General features: G+C 34.4%; 1 protein-coding gene across 5 annotated transcripts; it reads left to right on the forward strand.

Annotated features, from left to right (window-relative positions):
- Positions 1-18,179: 18,179 nt before the first annotated feature.
- On the forward strand, positions 18,180-21,306 carry LOC131635217 (1-aminocyclopropane-1-carboxylate oxidase homolog 1-like). 5 transcript variants are annotated; one of them, XM_058905820.1, is made up of 5 exons: positions 18,180-18,797; positions 18,870-19,191; positions 19,293-19,512; positions 20,311-20,490; positions 20,856-21,306. In XM_058905820.1, the coding sequence occupies exons 1-5, from the start codon at positions 18,295-18,297 to the stop codon at positions 20,888-20,890; spliced, it is 1,260 nt and encodes a 419-aa protein (XP_058761803.1). In that variant the 5' UTR covers positions 18,180-18,294; the 3' UTR covers positions 20,891-21,306. The 5 variants fall into 5 exon arrangements, 4 of the variants coding, with proteins under 4 accessions (XP_058761803.1, XP_058761802.1, XP_058761804.1 ...); XM_058905819.1 differs by having other exon boundaries at positions 20,944-21,306; XR_009293758.1 differs by lacking the exon at positions 20,856-21,306 and adding an exon at positions 19,890-20,156 and having other exon boundaries at positions 18,181-18,797; positions 20,311-20,425.
- The last annotated feature ends 792 nt before the right edge of the window (positions 21,307-22,098 follow it).

Here is a 22,098-nt window from a genome sequence, read left to right on the forward strand (position 1 = left end):
TTGCTAAACGCTTGAGTTGGTATCACACCACCTTTCAAAAAAATCGATGCTTCGACATCCTTTCAAAAAAAAACTTCCTTTTTTAAACTTCAAGACAAACATGAACTTTGCATTAAAATTATGTTTCTCATACTAAACATTCTTTGCATATGAACAAGTATTTGACACCAGGAAAGCTTCCATCATGAGCTGTTGATGAAAAGTTTAATCCTCTCAAGGGAAAAGTTGTCTTCAGAACTCCATTGAGTTTGAGCAAGAATATCTCAAATTCTGATCAGCCTCAGGGGCACAAAAGCAGTCGAAGTACTTCGTCAAGTAAGCGTTCAGACATCTGGGGCAATCAGGTCATGACTCGAAAACTCCCTCAGAAGTGTTGATCAATCAGGGGCATTGTTCCTAAACTCATGATACTGGGGCAAGTTGCTTATAACAGCACAAATCTCAGGAAGCCCTCGCGACAGACATGCTTCGGAAGTGCTCCAAAAAGCATAAAGATTTCCCACGACTGACTCAGTTGGCTAAAACGCCAATATGTACAAGGAGCATGACATGTTATTATCCAATTCATCTGGGGCAGTCAAGTTGAGATTCAAAAAAAAAAATCTCTCAAAGGCGCTGAACAGTCAAGGATTTATTTTCCCCGCCAAACACTGCTACAATTTGTTGTCGTTATTAGCAACATTTTGCATTCATACATCATACACCTCATGTCATATGCATAACATTCTCATTCATTTTAAAAAACATGCATTACATGCATCATGACATTGCATAAAACTAACTTTGTCTTTCAGGTCGACCAACCGGCCAGGAAAATATCATCAACAAAATCAATCAATATCAAATATACAGTCTGGAAGCTTGAACCCCAGATTCTCGACAGAAACGTTCCGGAAGCCTGAACCCCGGATGTTCTGAAAACTACGACAGATATGTTTCGGAAGCTTGAACCCCGAATGATCTGAATTCTACAACAGATATGTTCCGGAAGCTTGAACCCCGGATAATCTGAAATCTACGACAGAAACGTTCCGGAAGCTTGAACCCCGAATGATCTGAATTCTACAACAGATATGTTCCGGAAGCTTGAACCCCGGATAATCTGAAATCTACGACAGAAACGTTCCGGAAGCATGAACCCCGGATGTTCTGAAATCTACGGCAGATATGTTTCGGAAGCTTGAACCCCGAATGATCTGAAATCTACGACAGAAACGTTCCGGAAGCATGAACCCCGGATGTTCTGAAATCTACGGCAGATATGTTTCGGAAGCTTGAACCCCGAATGATCTGAATTCTACAACAGATATGTTCCGGAAGCTTGAACCCCGGATAATCTGAAATCTACGACAGAAACGTTCCGGAAGCATGAACCCCGGATGTTCTGAAATCTACGGCAGATATGTTTCGGAAGCCTGAACCCCGATTGATCTGAATTCTATGGTAGATGTTTCGGAAGCTCGAACCCCGAACATCTATGAATCTCTATTCCAGATATACGTTTGGAAGCTTGAACCCCAAACATTCTGAAGATCTATCATATACGCGCCATGGGAAGCATGACCCCCCAGGTTGCTGACAATCATCTCAGTTAGGTGGCATCTCTAAGCCATCTCAGACAGTTCTCTGTCAACCTCCGGATGGCATCTTTAAGCCCATCTCATACAAAAGTCCCTCCATCAACAAGGGCAAATTTCTGGGTATTCTAGTGTTCAATCCTCTTCCACCTTCAGATTCCGATAGGCACACAAGCCAATCTACATCCTCAGGTTTAAGAAGATTGAACAGGGGCAGCTGTCATACCCCAAAATTTGCCCACACTTTTCAAAAATTCAAAACTATTTTTCAAAATTGGATTTTTATAAAATCTCGGGTTCATTTACATTGACATCCTGAATTTTATAAATATTCGATTTAAAGTCTATTTTAAAATATAATAGTTTACTCTTAAATTATTATATTTTAATAAATAGCAAAATGCTTATTGATGCTTCATATACTTCAATTGGCTTTTTATTTCAAATAAATAATATAGCACAATTGGTAAGGAAGTAAGGTTTGCAGGTACAAGGTCTCGGGTTCGACTCCCACTTCTTACATTTTTTATTTGTTTCTATAGTTTTAATTTTACTCTCATTTATATTAAAAAAAAACATAAAAAAAAATGTCCTCTCATTTATATTAAAAAAAAACATAAAAAAAAAACATTTTTTTACCATTTTAATTTTGATTTTCGTATTAATTAAATAGTTTTTTTTAAAAAATAATCAATTTTTACTTTTTATGCTTTTTTAGCCAAAAAATCAACAAAAAAAACATAAAATATTGAAAAATCCCAAAAAAAGAAAGTTTTATAGTCAAATTTGTTATTTAATAATTCTCAATCAATTTTAATTAAAGTTTTTATTATCTTTGTTTTTACCTTTTTTAATTCTAGGTCAAAATTTGTACACTATAAAACTAACCTATCATATACTATTCCCCTCATGGACGTACACTCACAGACTAACAATTTTTTTTTTTTACTTACACTATTCACGTACATAACAGTTCCATAGTCCCCAACCCATTTTTTTTATTACACATAATTTCTCACAAAAAAATACATACACACATCTTAGCATTATCATATCATCAATCTCCCTCACACTAACTTCTAACTACCACACTTTTACCATTTCCATTTAAATATAATTCCAACAAAATAATAACATCATATAAAACAATAACGTATGCAATGAACGCAATACAAACTTTCTCTATTTCATCAATTAACCATTAACAAACTTTTTTCCATCTAATCATAACTTGAATCAAAATCCATAATAAATTTGTGTAGTATCCTATCTAAGTTATTTTGCAGAGAAAATAAAGAAAAATAATGTGGATCTAAACAATCACTGAATCGATTGGATCGAAGCTTTCGGTGTCGCAAAAATCCTTTCAATCGGATCTGCTCCGAAACGCACAACTGGTTGTTCGGTTCACCACGCACCCGATGACAAACACCGCAGCCCTTTTCGCGACCAACACCGTGTCACGGATCCGACTGCTCAGATCACGCGCGCCACCGCGATGTCGCCAGTGTCGCGCACCCTCAGGTCGTTCACCAAAACGGCGCCGGAATCTCCACCAAAGACCGTGTCCACGCTCTTCGCCGTCATCGTTTTGTTTCGGTATTGTTTTTATTTTTTCATTTATTCTTTTCTTTTTTGTGGAGTTTTGACATTTGTTTTATATTGAAGGAGAAAAGAGAAAAATGGTGGTTCTTGTTAAAAGAAGAAGAAGATTAACGTGGTGAGAGAAAGAGGAGTTGGGAAATGGAATCTAATTTCATTTTTTAATTCAACAAATAACTTGCCACGTGTCATCAATTCAGTGGCCATAGTTTTGTTTGAAAAAGTCATTGTGTTTTTAATATTTTTGTTATGTCAATTGCATCATTTTTGTTTATTTTTATTTATTTTTATTTCCTAACATTATCTGTTTAATTTTAGAATTATTATGGATTGGTTTGAATGGGCCTGCTCCAGATAGTCCCTCGATTTGCTCTTTACACCCTCTATCAGGCGGACCACTCCCTCCTTGCTGCTATGGATTCGCTTTGGGCCTGCAGTTAGAAGCCCAGCGAATTCCTTACCATGCACCCTCTATTTTTACTGTTTTTTTTAGCCCATTTTATGTGATTGATTAGTTTTATTTAATACTTATTTTTAATTGATTGAAACATGTTTCTATAACAAAAATACCAAAAAAAATGCTGTGATATATAAAATACAAAAAATATTATTAGAGCTTAGATATAGTTAGAATTTATTTTCCCTATTAAAAAAAAATATATATACAAAAATATATTTTATGTTTAGATTTTATTTTCATATTAAAAATACCAAAAAATAAATATTAGTTCATGTTAATCTCTCTTTAGAATTTATAGTTTGTTTAGATATTTGTTATTAATTTCTTGATTAATATTTGATTACTAACATTTGCTTTGTTTTGTGAGGTACCACTCCTATGGTTTTGGACTTTCTTATGGACATTAACTACTAAATTCTGTACATTTATATATGTTAATTTCCGCTTTAATTTTTATTTTTTTTGGTTTGTAATAATTTTTTCTCCCCGATTGGCAATTTGTAATCCCCTCCCTGAAGCGATGTAATAGCGTAGGAACCTTTACCTTTCCGCACTTTATTTTCTGCACAAATATTAATTGTTAGATGTATGTTAATAGGATTGTATGGAAAGACTAAAACTAAACATAGTTAACTTAATTTCAAAGATAAGTATTCGAATCCAACACACTTGCACGCACTCACCTCTAGGGTACGCCCCTCTTGGTTGCCTTCGATTATAAGGTCGTGTCCCTCGAAATGTAGAGGTACCCATTAGCAAAGGTCCCTCGATACAAAATCGTCACTAAGTCCCTCGATGACCCTCGATTGTTGCCTACGAAAAAGTGACGACCGTCCCTTCGAACTTGCTAAAGGTACCTCTACCTGTTGCTTTCAACGACCTCCGATGACCCTTCGAATGTCCCGAACACGTCCAATATAAACAAGGATTTCCTACTTCTATATAGTATGGATAATCCTAGGAACTTCAAAAAGTATAGAAAAAGACCAACTATTTAGGGTAGTGCTCTTAATATGCCTAGCTCAATTAAAAACATCTTTTCAATACTCTTTCAAAAACTAAGGCTACGCATTTACGCTAAAGTCCTTAAGTCTCTTTTCAACTTAAATCAAACAAAACAAACATTGAGCTAAGTAAATTAAGAGCCCGTAGACAACTACGGATGAAAGGGGTGCTTACACCTTCCCTTTTCATAACTTACCCCCCGAGCCCGTTTCTTTTAAAAAGGGTCTTTTTCTGTACTTTTTACCCTTCCTAACATTGGACAAAATAAAAGTCGGTGGCGACTCATGCTCACCGCAACATTGGTTGCGAAATAAAAATAAAAGTCAGTTCACCGAGTTACAGAACTGACGACTCTGCTGGGGATGAATAAAAAGAGGGGTCACCTTAGAGCTAGTTCACTTTAATAATTGTTTGTTTGTTTGCTTTATCTTTAAAGGCTGTTTTGGGCATTCTACTGTGTTCTGGTTGTAGCACACAAATGCTCTGGATGAAGAGTCAGCTAGAAGATTATCAAATATATGAGAGTAACATTCCTATCTTCTGTGATAATACTTCTGCCATATGTTTATCTAAGAATCCTATCTTACATTCCAAAGCTAAACATATTGAGATTAAACATCATTTCATTAGGGACTATGTTCAGAAGGGAGTTCTCTCTTTAAACTTTGTGGATACAGACCATCAATGGGCTGATATCTTTACAAAACCCCTTGCTGAAGATAGGTTTAAGTTCATTCTGAAGAATATCAGTATGGATTTATGCCCAGAATGAGAAGATGAGAAGATCTTATGTATGGTTATATTCTGAAATGTGTTGGGACTATGTGTTTATAAGAAGTTCTGATAATGATCAATTAGAAGTTCTGATTCTGTTATTTCTAACGTTTCATTATCTAAGTTGATTCAGAATCTCTTTTAAAGCAAAACAGTTGTCACCAGTCTTTCCAGAAAATGAACACGTGTTCACTATTTTTGGACAAGCATGCGTGCAGTTGAGGAGACGCCGCCTTAGGTAACTGTGCAAATCATTTCAATTTGTCACTTTATCTCTCCTAACGTCATATCTCATTAAATGCAAATTGATGTCATGTTTTTTTTGTAATCATTTCATTTAAACCATATTGCATTTATTATTTTCTTTTATTCAATCTTTTAAATATCTCTCTTCATCTTCATTTCATCTTTTTCACTCTCTCTCTTCATTCGTCCCTCACTTTTTGAATTCATCTCATAAACCCTAGCTTGTATCTGCAACTTAGCATTTCACCATGAATCCTTCATCAAACTCTTCAAACTAAGCAGAAATGTCTTCCACTCAACTGGTTTTTAGCAAGCGTGGTTTTGCTCCATTGAAGACATGTTCCATTCCTACATTAGAAATGGAAGTCCTTTGTGAGTCTTCGGTGGATTTTGAGAATCTGAAAGCACATGGTTTCAAACCTGATGCAAAGATATTGGCACAAGGGTGGTCAAACTACCTTGATAGATTGGTTGGACCAATTTATCCGGCTCTTGTGAAATATTTCTGGGCTCATGCAACGGTTACTCCAACTGCAATCATCTCATTCGTGTTAGGGCATGAAATTGTGATAACTGAGAAGTTGATCAGGAAGCTGTACAACTTGGATGATGAAGAAGGATGCACTGGTCCTCTTCATGCCAGAGTTAGTTGGCTACAGGTTGAAAGACAAATATCGTATGCTACTGGTATTGAATCTCATAAAACTGGTACATTGAGGGCGTTCTATCAAGTTTGGGCTGAGATTATTCTGGGTTCTCTCCATCACAGAAGAAGATCGTTCTCCTCCTCTTACATTAGTCCTGATCACAAATATACTCTTTTCTGCATTGGAAGAAGAATTGAACTCAACATCTCCAACATTCTTTTTCAAAATCTGAAGATGGCTATTGAAGAGTCAAGAGATGAAGAACGTGAGAAGTATCCTCATCTTCCAAGAACTGTTATTCCTTTTGCCAGAATGATTTCAGACATTCTGATAGAAAGTGATTTGATGGACTCTCTAAGGACTATTGGAACGTCCAAATTCTTTGGAGTCATTCAAGGTCATGTCTTCAATGGTCTTGATCTGCTAAGATTGGAACTTATCAGGGAGCTAACTTCTGTTCCTGTAATCTTCCCAGATATTCTGACCAGAAGAATTCCGGTTGAAGGCTTTGCTACCTTATTCCAAGAAGAACTTCACAAGGCTGTTAAGCATTATTTGGAAGCTTCTGTAAGAAATCAATCTTCTGTTGATCCTGCGTGGATTCGTGGAAGAGTGCTTCCTTCTCTTGTTGACCTTCAGAAGAAGGATCAGAAGAAGCAAGAAGCAAGGCTAAAAAGAAAGGCTCAAGAAGAAGAATCCAAGAAAGCCAAGAAGCAAAGGGTCGCCTTTGATCCTGTCAAGGTAAACTCCAAAGAATATCAAGATCAGCGCATCAGGGAATCTTTCCGTACTAAAAGTACAACAAATTTTCCCAGGCAAGTATACCAACCACCTCCTTCTGAACCTCAATCTTCTATCCAACCTCCTCCTTCTAAACCTCACAACACCTTCACCATTCCAAATCCTCCTCAACCATCTCTTTCTACACCTGTTTTGAACCCCACTCCTCTAAATGTCTATCCTCCCACACCCACTGATATACCATCCTCATCAACCATCTCCACAGATATTCCATCTTCTTCAACCACAGTAGTTCCACCTTCTCTATCCCATCCCTTTCCTACCAGAAAATCCAACCCATACTGCCTTCTCTACCCTGACTACAAATTCACCTTCAATCCTCCTGAACCTGAACCTCATATCTACCTGGAGTTGTTCAGACATGAAGTTATCAGTAGGCTGGATCTCTTGAAAGATGCCTTCTTCAATGACCTTGATGATGTTTCTACTAGAAATCTTTGGAGAAGTTTTCGACAAGATTTTTCAGGTTGGCGCCATGGCTGTTCAGAAGAGACTAGTGGCTGCTGCACCTGGTTATGTTGGATATCTTATTGAAGTTGATGATGGAAAATATTTTCATCCTATCAGAAACAGGAGAGTTCTTGAGGGGAAGATGTTTGTTGATGAGTTGTTGGACAATCCTTGTAGGGATATTGTGGTTTAGAGACCTAAGTATCCAGTTCTGACTGGAGACTTCAAGTCACTATTTGACTTTCTGAGGGAAAATCCTTCTGAGGAGGACCCCATTTTGGTCATTCCAGAAGTTGTTGATCCTCTAGAAGTTGAAGGTCCTTCTGCTCCAAGGAATCTTGTTGCCATTCTTCAAGCTGTTGAGAATGGAGATTCTGATCTTCCTGCTCCTGAGTATGAAGAAGATGCTGATATGGGAGAAGCTGATGCTAAAGATCATCCTGCTGAGACTATTCCTGTTGAGGAAAATCATGATGATGATCTGACAATGGAAGCTGCTGCTGAGACTGCTGTCCCTCTGAACAGAAGTTGTGAAGCTTCTTCTGGTGAACCCTCTCTTCTGGTGAAGACTCTAGAGGTTATTCAGAAGAACCAAGCTGAGCTAGCTTCTCGTATGGACAAGCTAGAAGACACCAATGTTGAGTTCCGCTCTTTCATGGAGAGGCAGACTGAGAGCAATGCTGGGATTCATGACATGCTGGCCAAGATTATGACTAAGCTAGGGTCGTCTTAGTCTTTGTGTCTTAGTTGTTTCTTTGTTTCTTGCATCTATCTTCTATGCATCTTCCTTGTACCTTCTGATAATTCTCTTTTGCTATCAATGAAAATTATCTTCTTTTCTCTCATATTGTTTTGTTTTTCATCTGAATCTTTTGTGTTTTTGATGTTATGACAAAAAGGGGGAGAAAATGTGATAAATGATCTGATTTATATTATCAGTTGCTGGGAGAAAGTCTCCACATTTCTAACAAGAATTTGCAAGTTCTGTGTCTTTAAGTGTTTTGCAAGATTGAAGACAATCTTAAAAGCTCAACATGAGAAGCAAAGACATGAGGAAAAGCAATTCTGTATGGAATCAAGCTCATGGAAATTGAAGCAAGCTGAGTGCTATGAAGCTTCAAGATCAGAAGCAAGAAGGAAGAGTGTTATGATATTCTGATGATAGAATATGCTCTAACACATTTTTATTCCTTATATGTTCTGATGCATGTTTTAGTTCTAAATATGCTCTGAAACATTATTGTTCTTGCTCTGATACATATTATATGTTCTGATACATATTTTATGTTTTGATTCATTCATGCTCTGACTTTTGTCATGTAGTTTGTTTTGTAACATTTAAGGATGTAGAGATGCTCTGATGATGCTCTGGTACATTCAACAATGTTCTGATACAATCTAGCATGCAATGATTCAAGAAGAAATTCAAGCTCTGAAGTTGTCCTATGGAAGCAAGAATCAGAAGCTATGAATGTTCTGAAGATCTAAGCATATGTGATCTAAGCACATTATTATTCCTTATATGTTCTGATGCATGTTTTAGTTCTAAATATGCTCTGAAACATTATTGTTCTTGCTCTGATACATATTATATGTTCTGATACATATTTTATGTTCTGATTCATTCATGCTCTGACTTTTGTCATGTAGTTTGTTTTGTAACATTTAAGGATGTAGAGATGCTCTGATGATGCTCTGGTACATTCAACAATGTTCTGATACAATCTAGCATGCAATGATTCAAGAAGAAATTCAAGCTCTGAAGCTGTCTTATGGAAGCAAGAATCAGAAGCTATGAATGTTCTGAAGATCTAAGCATATGTGATCTAAGCATATGTGATCAGTATACTGGAAGAAATTTATAAATAGAAGATCTAAGCATATGTACCCTCTATTGTTCCTAGGGGAAGTCCTTTATTTATAAATTTCTTCCAGTATTTATTTGAGGGGGAGATTATTTATCTCAGGGGGAGATTGTTAATCTCAGGGGGAGACATATTCACACATTATGTTTATATGCTTATGCTATAACTGTGTAATTGTCTTTAGCCGTCTGATATTCTGATTGCAAATTCATATCATTTATATATGTTTTTGTCATCATCAAAAAGGGGGAGATTGTTAGAACAAGATTTGTTCTGATCAATATTCTTAGTTTTGATGATAACAATGTATATGAATTTTGTATGAGATAATGTGGTACTCTAATTCTATGCAATTTCCATTTCAGGAATTATATAAAGAGTATGCACAAAATCAGCGCAAGAAGCACTAACTCAGAAGGTTCAACATGCAACATCAGAACATGATCTGGCAAGACATCAGAAGATGGTCAAGCATAATCAGAACATGGTCTATGGAAGCATCAGAAGGACTTGAGATCAGAAGCAGAAGCACTGAAGTTCTCATGGTATCACGCTAAGAAGCACTTCAAGGTCAGAAGACAAGAAGATGCTCTGCACCAAGCTGTTTGACTCTGATGATATTCAAACGTTGTTTACACAAACATCAGATCAGAAGCAAGTACAAGATGGCAGGCTACGCTGACTGACAAAAGGAATGTTAGTAGCTATTAAAGGCAACGTCAGTAGACACAACGAAAGCAAGGCTCGAGGTAGTTGACAAAAGAGTGAAACATTAAATGCAATGCTGTACGGATCACGCAAAGCATTAAATGCTCCCAATGGTCATCTTCTTAAACGCCTATAAATTGAAGTTCTAATGAGAAGCAAGGTTACGAACTTTGAATACAACACTTGCGCAATTATACAGAAACGCTGTCAAATTCAAAAAGCTCTCAAACTTCATCTTCAATCTCACTACATTGCTGTTGTAATATATTAGTGAGATTAAGCTTAAACTTAAGAGAAAATCACAGTTGTGATAATAGCTTTATAAGAAGCATTGTAACTCTTAAACGAATTTGTTTACATTAAGTTGTAAGAACTAGAGTGATCAGGTTGTTGATCAAAATACTCTAGAAAGTCTTAGAGGGTATCTAAGCAGTTTGTTCCTAGAGTGATCAGGTTGTGATCAGTATACTCTAGAAGACTTAGAAGTTGTCTAAGTGGAAAACCATTATAATCTTGTGTGATTAGTGGATTAAATCCTCAGGTGAGGTAAATCACTCCAAGGGGGTGGACTGGAGTAGTTTAGTTAACAACGAACCAGGATAAAAATCTTTGTGCAAATTGTTTTTATCTTACAAGTTTTAAAAGCTGCACTTATTCAAACCCCCCCTTTATAAGTGTTTTTCTATCCTTCAGATAATATTGCTTTTGTTATGTATTTCTCTTAATACTTTGTAAGTGAACAAGTGATGATTAATATATGGTGAATAACCTTGTGTTTATGTTTATTTATGATTTGGATCATTATTGAGAAATAGGTTTCAAGTCTTGACTTAGGTTTTCATCTATCAACAAACAAAGTTTAGAGATAGCTTTGTGAGTTGATATTCACTATTATCAAGCTTTGGATGTTATCATTTTGATAGTTAGGTTGAGAGATCATTTAAGGATCAAAATGATAAAACTCACAATATGGTTTAAAAAGGAAACATATTGAAAGGAAATGTGATTATATTGATCATTTATGAGTTCACATGCTTTATTAAGAAAATACGTACGGAGTAGATTATCGAATCTTAATCTTGACATGCTTTTACCAATCGTTTAAAATGAAAACTCTCTTTTACTGATACTTGATACTTTTTATGAGATTTAACTTTCCATTACTAAAACCAAAACCAAAAACCTTTTATGAGTCTTATGCTTAAAACAAATATAACTGTAGAATGGCGGTAATATCACACCAATCTCTATGGAAAACGATAATACAAATACTCTACCCTATCAAAAGTGTTTTAACACTTTATTGTGTCCTATCTTGTGGCACCTACTGCATTTGATTCCACATTTTTCCCGCTTTAGTTGTGTCTCATCTTTCATAATTTATGCAACATCCTTGTTTCTTTTCTTCTTTGGCCTTCCAGGTTTTCTTTTGATTGGAGGTGGTTGTAAATCAAATACTCTGTTTTAGGCCACAGAGTTTTCCCATTCACTGGATATATAATTAGTGCATACCAAGCCTCATGGTAATCTCTTTTATACCATTAAGGCATGAATTCGTCAATTTCCAAGTGTCGATCCTTCATGCGTGATATTACATGAGAACATGGTAACCCTGTCAGTATCCATATCTTACAGGAGAATTATTTTTTAGACAAACTCATAGTATATTTTTATCCATTATATGAGATATGTCTAACCTCATAATTGTTAAGTTTCAAAATGTACTTATTTTGTATATATGTTTTGTGGCACTTATCGAGACTTTTGTCGATATTCATTGAATAATTCCCCGGTTTGTGTATAAATTCGTATACTTTGTGAATAGTTGTATTTTCATATACTTTTATACCGTTTGATAGTTTTTGTGTTTTTTTGTAGGTATTCTTGCGTATTTGGAGCATGAGCAATAACGTGTCGAGGACACGGCTTCAAACGCGCGATTTTGAGCTACAGAACCAACTTGTCAACGAATAAGGCTAAAAATCAAATAATAAATCATCAATTTAGTTGATATTTTGTCATTGTTAGATAGGAAATTTAATAAGCTTTCCAACGCTTCGAACCGGGCGCAAATTAGAGTTACAGTTCTCAAGTTATGGCCAAAACACTAAAAATGATTTTTTTCAAGACAGCACTCAGCGTGCGTAGCGCCCTCCTGTGCGCGACGCGCGCTACACCAGATCAAAAATTGCATAAATAGGGGAAAACACATTATTTTTAGGTTATGTTTTGGGTATTTTTGAACTCCAACTCATCATAGGTCATTTTTTGGTAGATTTGGCTTTGGAAACAACATTTGAAGCTTGCAAATGGATGATTGGAGGTCGAATTTCTCATCGATTGGTGTTGACAAACCAAAAAATGTTTAGCTCATCTTCTTCTTTTTGTATTTCTATTTTGTTGAGTTTGTATGTAAATACTCTAAACCCATGGATGTTTGTTACTCTTTCTACTAGTTGTATAAAATTTGCTTTACAAATCTTAATCGGTGTTTTTCGGATCTTTTTGCTTAATCGCTTCGGATTTATGTTGTTATAGAAATATGTTTCGTGAATCTTGATTAGGAGATTACCTGTTAGTTCTAGATTCTAGGCATAGAGTTTGGGGTTAACATCCACATAATATCTAAGTTTAATGTCTCTGTGTTGTTCGATCAGTTGAGACATCGTCGAAAGAACAATATAGTTGAACTCTCGTCGGTGTTGCAGAAATGGACATTGATGTGAGGGATATGTGGTGATTCTGATGAGTATTGTAGATAGAGTACGGCGGAGTGATAAATCTAAGTTTGAGAGGAGTAGTTTAGATTCAAACCAGATAAGTTATTCTCTATCAAGAATGAATTCTTTTGTGTTCATAAGTTAAATTCCCGCATTTACCGTCTTAACCCATTTTAACCTAAACTCATTAACTTAAGAAATTTTCGAACGGCGATTTGATAACCACTAATCTCTGTGGACACGATAAATTTTCAGATAAATACTTCCAAAACTTTTGTTGCTTGCCGCTTTACCGCTTCAACAAAATGGCCCCGTGACCCGGGGATTGGTGTTTCTATAGAATTCGCATTGCGATAGTTTCTTTGTTTTTGAGTTTTTTGAATATCGTATATTTGTGAATTTCCTTATGCTTGTATACTTTTGTATAGTTGATTGTATAGATACATGTTTTAATTTTTTTTGGTGGACTTATTAAATAAGTTGAACCCGGATAGTTCTTTAATTTCAAGTCTTTACTTTTCAACTTGTTTAGTTAATTTTACCAAACTTTTGTAAAAATCGTGTTTTTACTTATCGTTACGTGTTTGTTAATACGTGTTGTTTACGTATTGTTGTATATTCTCTTGTTTCGTAATGTTTGCTCGTGTGTGGTTAGGACCTAAGATGCCTGGAAATAAAATTGATGTTTACTTGTAGCCTCTAGTTGCTGAGTTAAATCAATTGTGGATTGGTGTTGATGCTTATGACATCTCAACTAAAGAAATGTTTCAAATGAGAGCTGCATTATTTTGTACAATTAGTGACTTTCCAGGTCTTGATAACTTATCTGGGTGGAACACACACACGTCGTTTGCTTGTCCATCATGTAAGTTTGATACAAAATCTAAAAGGCTCAAGTTTGGTCAGAAAAATTGTTTCATGGGTCACCGCCAATATTTACCCATTGGTCATAAGTACAGGTACAATACAAAGTCCTTTGATGGATATGTGGAACATAGTCTTGCGCCTCATCAAATGCCAGGTTCATCGACACTACGACAAATTGAGGATTATCTAAAAAAGGCCCGTGATGAAGGTACGAGTAAGAAAGGCCCACAACAATGGAAGAAAAAAAGTATCTTTTGGAACTTGCCTTATTGGGAGCATAATCTTATCCACCATTGCCTTGATATGATGCATATAGAAAAGAATGTTTGTGACAATGTATTGTTCACAGTGCTTGATGACAAAAATAGAACAAAAGATAATCTTTCTGCTCGTAAAGACTTGCAAATTATGGGAATTAGACCAAGTTTTCATCCATATCCAAATCCAAATTCCTCTAAATTTCCTCATTCATGTTTTAGAATGAAAACTAGGGAAAAAGATATGTTCCTAAAAATTCTTAAAGATGTGGTTTTTCCTAATAGTTATGCATCAAACATTTCTAGATGTGTTGATACTAAGAAACGTAAAATATATGGTCTAAAGAGTCATGACTCACATTCTGATTGAACATCTTCTACCAATTGCTTTTAGAAAAACTCTTCCAAAAGAAGTTGCTTCAGTGTTGGTTGAGTTATGTAACTACTTTAGAGAAATTTCATCCAAGGTTCTAGATGTCAAGAATATAGAGAAACTACAACAACGAATTTCTCTAACCCTTTGCCATATGGAGATGATATTTCCTCCTTCTTTTGTCACTATTATGGTTCATTTAGTCATTCATTTGGGAGAGGAAGCAATGATTGCAGGTCCAGTGCATTATAGATGGATGTACCATGTTGAAAGGTATATTATATTTTTATTATGTTGATATTAAAATTTAATGATTAAGCTTTTCTTGGGCTCACCTTATTTTATTTTAGGACCCTTGGCCATTTAAAATCATATGTTCGTAATAAGGCTACACCAGAAGGTTGTATAGCTGAAAGATACATTATGGAAGAATGCCTCACATTTTGTTCAAGATATTTTGAAGATGACGATATTGAAACGAGGTTCAACCGACCAAGACGCAATGATGATGATAATGGGTTCAATGCTATTAGTGAGTCTACTATCTTGTCAAATTTATTTCCAGCATTAGGTAGGCCTATTGGAGCCATCAAGATTGTTTCACTCCCGCACTTGGATAAGATACAAGTTCATCGTTACGTGTTAACTAATTGTAAATTAGTAGACAAATTTCGTGAGTAAGCTTTATGTTTTTACATGTCTTAATTTTATATAAACCTTTTCAACATCTTTCTTAATAAATACAAACTTGATTGTATAGGAAATGCAGAATTGAGGTCTCTAGGATGCACCGCGGCAAGAGAAATTCGTCAAAGATTGTGGAAGAATACGTTCACAAACATTTTCATGAGTGGTTTCAAACTTACTTGTGAGGTTCTTAGGCCAAGTTGCTAAAAAGTCTGCCTACTGTCCTATATCAGTTGAAAGATGGGACGAGATGTCCAAAAAATGCAGCCAAGATCAATGGAAATGTATTGAGGTAATTATTTTAACTTTGCTTAATTTTCTTTTGTTGGTGTGTTTTTTATAATGAAATATTGACCTTTAAATAAAACTTTTTAAGGATCATTTTGAGTTTGACTATGTTGCTGGAATCAAATGGGTGAGGTGTACACTAGGGGAAAGATGGAAAGCCTATAAATATAAGTTACGAAATCAATACTTCTATCCCAACAAAAGAAATAAATAAATACTTTCCAATACCCCTTCAGGCGTGGATCCAGTTCAGTGGACTTCTTTTGTGCATCACTACAAAAGTCCAAAAATGAAGGTATAAGTATTTTGTATAGGATATTATTTTACTATGTCATTATTTTCATATATATATATATATATATATATATATATATATATATATATATATATATATATATATATATATATATATATATAGAGAGAGAGAGAGAGAGAGAGAGAGAGAGAGAGAGAGAGTTTAAAATTGTAGAAACAAAGTGAGTAGAATACCATAAATCGTAAGAAGCTTAAAGTCTCACATGCTGGTGGTAGTAAGAGCAATGCAAGAAGGGGTCGTGAAATGGTAAGTGGTTTCAAGAAATGTATGTATCATAACAAAGTTAAGTTGTAATTAATATTTGTTTGTTAATTTATATCTTATTTACGTTGTTAGGAGCTACAATTAGGGAGACATGTTTGTCGAAGCGAGGGTTATTTTATCAACTTTAATAAAGAAGGATGGGAATTATGTGAACGAAGAAGGAAAGGTCATGGTTGTAAGTATACTTATCTTTCTGTTGTTGTCACAATTCTACAAATTAAGATCATTTTCACAATTTTCTATTGTGAAGCACCCAACCTGCATTAGATAAGTGTAGATTTGGTGCTTTTCTTTGTCTGCACATGTGGTTTTGTTACTGCTATTGTGCATGTTTATTTGGATACTTAGTGGAAAAAGAGGATGGTTGCATATTGTATTAGGTGGTATAAAACCTTGAATTTTTATCCACTTGTATATTGGATACATGTAAGGCTGCCTATTATTAATAATCACTTAAACATATACTAGTGAAAAAGCATACTTTGGATTGGATATAGAGGTACTTGTGTGAGGTGTTTAAGGTTTGAGTTCTGGTATATGCAAATGATGGGTTTCTACACATGATTTATGGCAATTTCCTTTTCTATTTTTTGAGATTTACTCTTTGCATCTGCTTATTAGCTAGAGCTTCATGTGGAGAATAAATTGGTTGCAATAGGCCATTTAAGTCATTATCAAAAACATAGTAATCATGTTTTGATTATTTTGTTTTTCTCTATGTCATAATACTTTATTTCATGGTCTAGTTCAATATATTTTTCACAACTAAAGAGTAATATTTTTTATTAACAGGAGAAGATTTCAGAGAGCTTGTCTGAAGATAAAGAACGTACTACCACAGTAGGTGTCTCATCAAAGATTAATGTGTATACTGATGATGCCATTGCAAAAATATGTGGAGCAGAACACTCAGGTCGAGTACGTGGTTTAGGCTTAGGAGTTTGTCCTACTCAAGCTTTTGGAAAACGAAGACATTACACAAATTTTATTCAAGTTGGTAGCTTTAGTCAAAAGAATGTTGAAGACTTGCAGAAGGATGTAGAATATTTGGGAGAAAAACTAATTGGATATGAAGAGACTAAAGAAAAACTTACACAAACCATCGAACAACTCACACATACCACTGAGCAACTTGCACAAGCACAACATTAATTGGAGGTTCTTCAAAACTTCATGAAGCATAAATTTGACGATGAGTTATCTATATTCAATAGCAATGCTTCTCCAAATTAGTTTTAAAAAATGGAAGTATGATACTTGTTTTTTTAGTGTTAAGAACTAGAAACATGATACTTGTTTTTAAGTGTTAAGAAATGGAAGTATGGTACTAATTTTTTGGTGTTTAGAAGTGAAAGTATGGTACTAATTTTTTAGTGTTTAGAAGTGGAAGTATAATACTTGTAGTGGTGAAATACTTCAGATTTATGTTTGACATTAGGAAGTTATTATTAATTTATTAAAATATTTGTTTGTCTCTTAATTTTGTTTATTTTTGCTTTGAATTCATCAAATTATTGTTTTTAAAGTTTGTGTAAAATAAAAATAACTGGGTGGTTTAATTTTATTTTTTTTGCCACGGTCAACTAGTGGCTAAAAAATTAAACTAAAATAGATTAAATAAAAATTAGCTATGTTTTGACAGTAGCTAAAATGAAATTTGAATTATGGATAATAGGGCTGGAAATTAGACGCACGTTTTTTAACTACGATTTAACTGTGGCTAAACTTAGATTTGACATTTCTAAAATATTGTTTTACCATGGTACAACTGTGGTTAATAATTGTTACCACACTCAAAATTACTGTGGTTAAATTATATTTTACCCGTGGATAATAAATTGCAACGCCCTTTTTTTTCACTGTTTTGTAAATCGTGGCTAATTATATTTTTCCACGGTTTTTTTATTATTTTGATACGGTTTTAACCGTGGCTAAATAGCAAAATTTTGGTAGTGATAGGCTAAGACAATATATATATATATATATATATATATATATATATATATATATATATATATATATATATATATATATGGAGGATTTAGTGGTTCCACGCTATAATTTGTTATAGAAATAAGTCTTCCTCGCCCTGCCTAGTGTTACATCTTGCATTGTTGTGTCACTTGTGCATGTGTTTTTAAAAAGAAAATACGCTACACATGGCTTTGACTATAGACGTTTTTTTTTATATTAATTTCATGATTCCACGTGAACCTCGCACCAAAGTTTGTAATAAAAAAAAAGGGAAATCTTATTAAACTGTACCTCTTCACTTCGTATTTTTTTTAATTGCAATGTAAGTCTGTGTTTTGCTTTTGGATTTCAAAGAAGGAAATTATATGGTCACTACTCACTAGAACATTACAAGAAAAAAGAGAGAGAAAGTCATGGAAGATTTCGAAAGAGAAAAAGAACTAAAAGCTTTTGATGAAACAAAACTTGGTGTCAAAGCACTTGTTGATGCAGGCATCACCAAGGTCCCTCGTATCTTCCATCATCCACATGATAACACCAAAATCGCATCACAGTCAGAAGATACAAAAAACTATGCTATTCCTGTGATAGATCTAGCTAACATTCACCAAGATCCATGTGCACGCAAAAGCGTTGTTGAAAGTATTAGAGATGCATCAGAGACATTTGGATTTTTTCAGATTGTAAACCATGGCATCCCTGTGAGTATTTTGAATCAAATGAAAGATGGAGTGTTAAATTTTTTTGAACAGGATAATGAAGTGAAGAAGGAGTTTTATACTCGTGAACCAAAACCCTTCATGTATTATAGTAATATTAAACTATACAAAGCAGTTGCAGCTACTTGGAAAGATACTTTCCTTTGCAATATGGCTCCTGTTCCCCCTAAACCAGAAGATCTGCCAATTGTATGCAGGTAATCTTCCTTAATTAATGTTAATCTTCTGTTAATCAAAACCATAAACATGCTTATTTTATTTGTTTGTAGGGACATATTGTTGAAATACTTGAACCAAGTGAAGAAATTGGGGAATGTATTGTTTGAGTTACTATCAGAAGCTCTTGGTTTGAATCCGAGCTATTTAAGAGATTATGGCTGTGCGGACGGTTTATATGCTTTCGGTCATTACTATCCGGCATGTCCTGAACCTGAATTAACTTTGGGAGCGGTAAAACATGCTGATGTTGTTTTCTTGACCGTGCTTCTTCAAGATCATGTTGGTGGCCTTCAAATTCTTCATAAGGATATGTGGATTGATGTGCCTCCTGTACCCGATGCTCTTATCATTAACATGGGTGATTTAATACAGGCATGTTGTTGTCTTTCTTCTTCGAGAACAGATAATTATTTGGTTTTGATCTTCTCGTCTATTTTGTGGCTAATTAGATTTTTTTTTTTTTTGTATCTCAGCTTGTCACGAATGATAAATTCAAGAGTGTTCATCACAGAGTAGTGGCAAATCTTGGAGCACCAAGAGTGTCTATTGCAAGCTTTTTTGGCACAATTTATCATGAATCTACAAGAAAGTTTGGTCCCATCAAGGAACTATTATCTGAAGACAATCCTGCAAAATATAGAGAAACTTCAATTTCAGAATTTGTAGTTCACTTTACAACAAAATGCCCTACTGGTACCTCTCCTCTGCTGCATTACAGGATTTAACTAGCATGATGCTAGTGAAATTGGTTATGCATGTGACTTTATATTTTCAATATATGATTGCTCAAGTTCTGAAAGTTTTAATGGATATTTGTAGTTATTTATAGTAGTTTCTACACTATGTTGAAACATTACCATGCTTCAGTTACATTATGTTTTATTGTTCAACTGGCCTTGTTTTTATCACACTGTTTTGCAATATATTTTTTATTTGTCATTGTTATATAATAGAATTTGGAAGAACAATGGCATGTTTGGTATAATATTAGGTATAAGTTGGTTCAACTTTTACTTGAGGAAGTTATGAAAAGTAAGTATTCAGTTTGTGGTTTATTACTTTCTATGCAGAGTGAAATCAAGTACAGTATTCAGCTTTGTGTTATCACTTTCTAAGCAGAATGGAATCAAGTGGGTTGTGGGGAGTGGATTCTCTCCCGTGAGAATCCCTCAAGTGCTAACCTGACCCTTAAAAATGGAATTTTGAAACATAAGAAAATTAGATGGATTGCTTTTAGTTGTTGGGATTAAAACTGGACGGAATACCAGTGAAAAGTGGGAACGGATTCTCTAACGTTCGCGCAGGAACGTTAGAGTGACTTTTAGTTGCTTTTCACCGTAAGATTTCTCAAATTCTCAGGATGCTTCCACGTGTTTTTGTTTTTTACAGCCACAAAATCAAAATAGGAAAAAGATGAGAAACATGAATTGCACATAGATGAGAAACATATCACCACCCAAAAATTTACAAAACTTCACCTTGCTTTTACAGTCATCTTACTACCTCCGGTAGTCCATCCTTTTCCGGCTCCGACCATCAAACCTTTGCTGCTAATGCTGCCGTCACATGCTAATTGGATGCTGCTGTTTGCCGTCGTGTCACCGATGTTTCAATCTCAATTATCTCCAAACGTGGATTGTTTCATATTTGTAAAATCACTAACTGAAAAAGGTTGTATGCTCTGCTGAATCAATATGTTCTTGTTTGGTAATTAGTTGACTCAATTGTAAATTAGGTTTTGTTTCAATTTTTTTTACTCAGCCTCAATTTTTTCTTGAAACTTAAAATCCTCTTTTATTTTAAACTCATAATTGTCCATTCATTCATCTTAATACTACAAATCCCTTAATTTTAAGCTTATCATTATAGGCAAAATTGAACTGATTTACTTTTTGTTCAACATAAGAGGAAAATTTGTTGTATTTTCTCTTAGGATTTATTATTGCTGATACAATTTGTTCTACTTTATTTCATCTTTTGTTGGTACATTGAAGTTTATTATTCTGATTGAATCATTTATATTTTTTTCTCTGCAGAATTAGTTATAATGAAGAAGACAATATTGTGGTAAAGTTGCAATTGAGTTTTTTTGTGTTTGAGATTGCCATGCTTCTATGTTAATAGGGGAGAGCAACAAAGCTATTGACAACATAAAGACAAAGAGGCATAAAGGCAGAAAGATCACTATGCAAAACTGAAGTCATCTCACTGGTTTTTTTGTGCAGACAGACATAAAAGACCCTAATGCAGATTTTGAACCTATCTCATTGGTTTTTGAGAGTGATTGATTTTTTAAGTTTTGTTTTAGAACATAATGAACTATGAAATATATTTCAATTGAAAGTGATTAGGACAAAGTAACTCAATTAGTGTATACATAATGTAAGAATTATAGCCATGATTGGTTGTATAAAATAGAAAGTGACTTGTATGAAGCTTAAAGTATTTTCTATGTAATACAAGATAGCATCATGATAACATTTGACACTTGATTCAATAACAATTGACATTTGATTCAAGCTTATTGTTAAAGCACCTTTTTGTAATGGATGCTACTAAAGAATTAAACAATGAAAATGGAGAAAGGCTGCAACAAGTTAAAAGAATCACAACCCAATTACAATATGATTAATAATAATACAGAATCATTCAATCAAAGCTCTACTAATATTTCCATGTTAACAAATTCAACTAATTGAAATGTTGCAGTCTTTTATATTGTACAATTCTTACACAATCAAAGCATACCAGTCCATCTTTTTGCAGATCATACATTATTCCAGATTCCATCATATTGAAAGAACATCATTATAATTATGTTTAGACAAAAGCACACCATGTACACATACCATCAAAATGTACATATACTAATAATTATGCTTAAAACCATACTGTCAAACTTTTAAAATTATACTGTCAAACTTTTAAAATCATGCTTAAAATCATGTCTAAATGCATAATTTAACTAAACATAAGAACATGCAGAATTTTAGTTTCCAAAGTTACAAAATTGCGCTTCAAATCATGTCTAAATTCAGCATTGAACCAAGCATAATTACATTAGAATTCTGATTTCCAAAATTACAAAATCCTGCTTCAAAGCATGTCTAACATCCAGCTTCATGATATAATTATAGGGGTGGCAAAATGGATGGATTGGATGGATATGGATTGGATGGTTAATGGATGGACCAAATCAATCCATTAATCCATTGCAATCCACTAAACTCTCTTAATAAAAATCCAATTCAATTCATCCATTAAAGAATAAAATTCATC

This window comes from Vicia villosa, unplaced genomic scaffold, assembly GCF_029867415.1.
Source record: "Vicia villosa cultivar HV-30 ecotype Madison, WI unplaced genomic scaffold, Vvil1.0 ctg.001450F_1_1, whole genome shotgun sequence".
Classification (NCBI taxonomy): Eukaryota; Viridiplantae; Streptophyta; class Magnoliopsida; order Fabales; family Fabaceae; genus Vicia; species Vicia villosa.

Coding starts and splice junctions, on each gene's coding strand:
- LOC131635217 (XM_058905819.1), top strand. CDS start 18,295: ATGGAAGATTTCGAAAGAGAAAAAGAACTAAAAGCTTTTGATGAAACA. Junction 18,798..18,869: donor GATCTGCCAATTGTATGCAG/GTAATCTTCCTT, acceptor ATTTGTTTGTAG/GGACATATTGTTGAAATACT. Junction 20,491..20,943: donor AAAATCACTAACTGAAAAAG/GTTGTATGCTCT, acceptor CTATGTTAATAG/GGGAGAGCAACAAAGCTATT.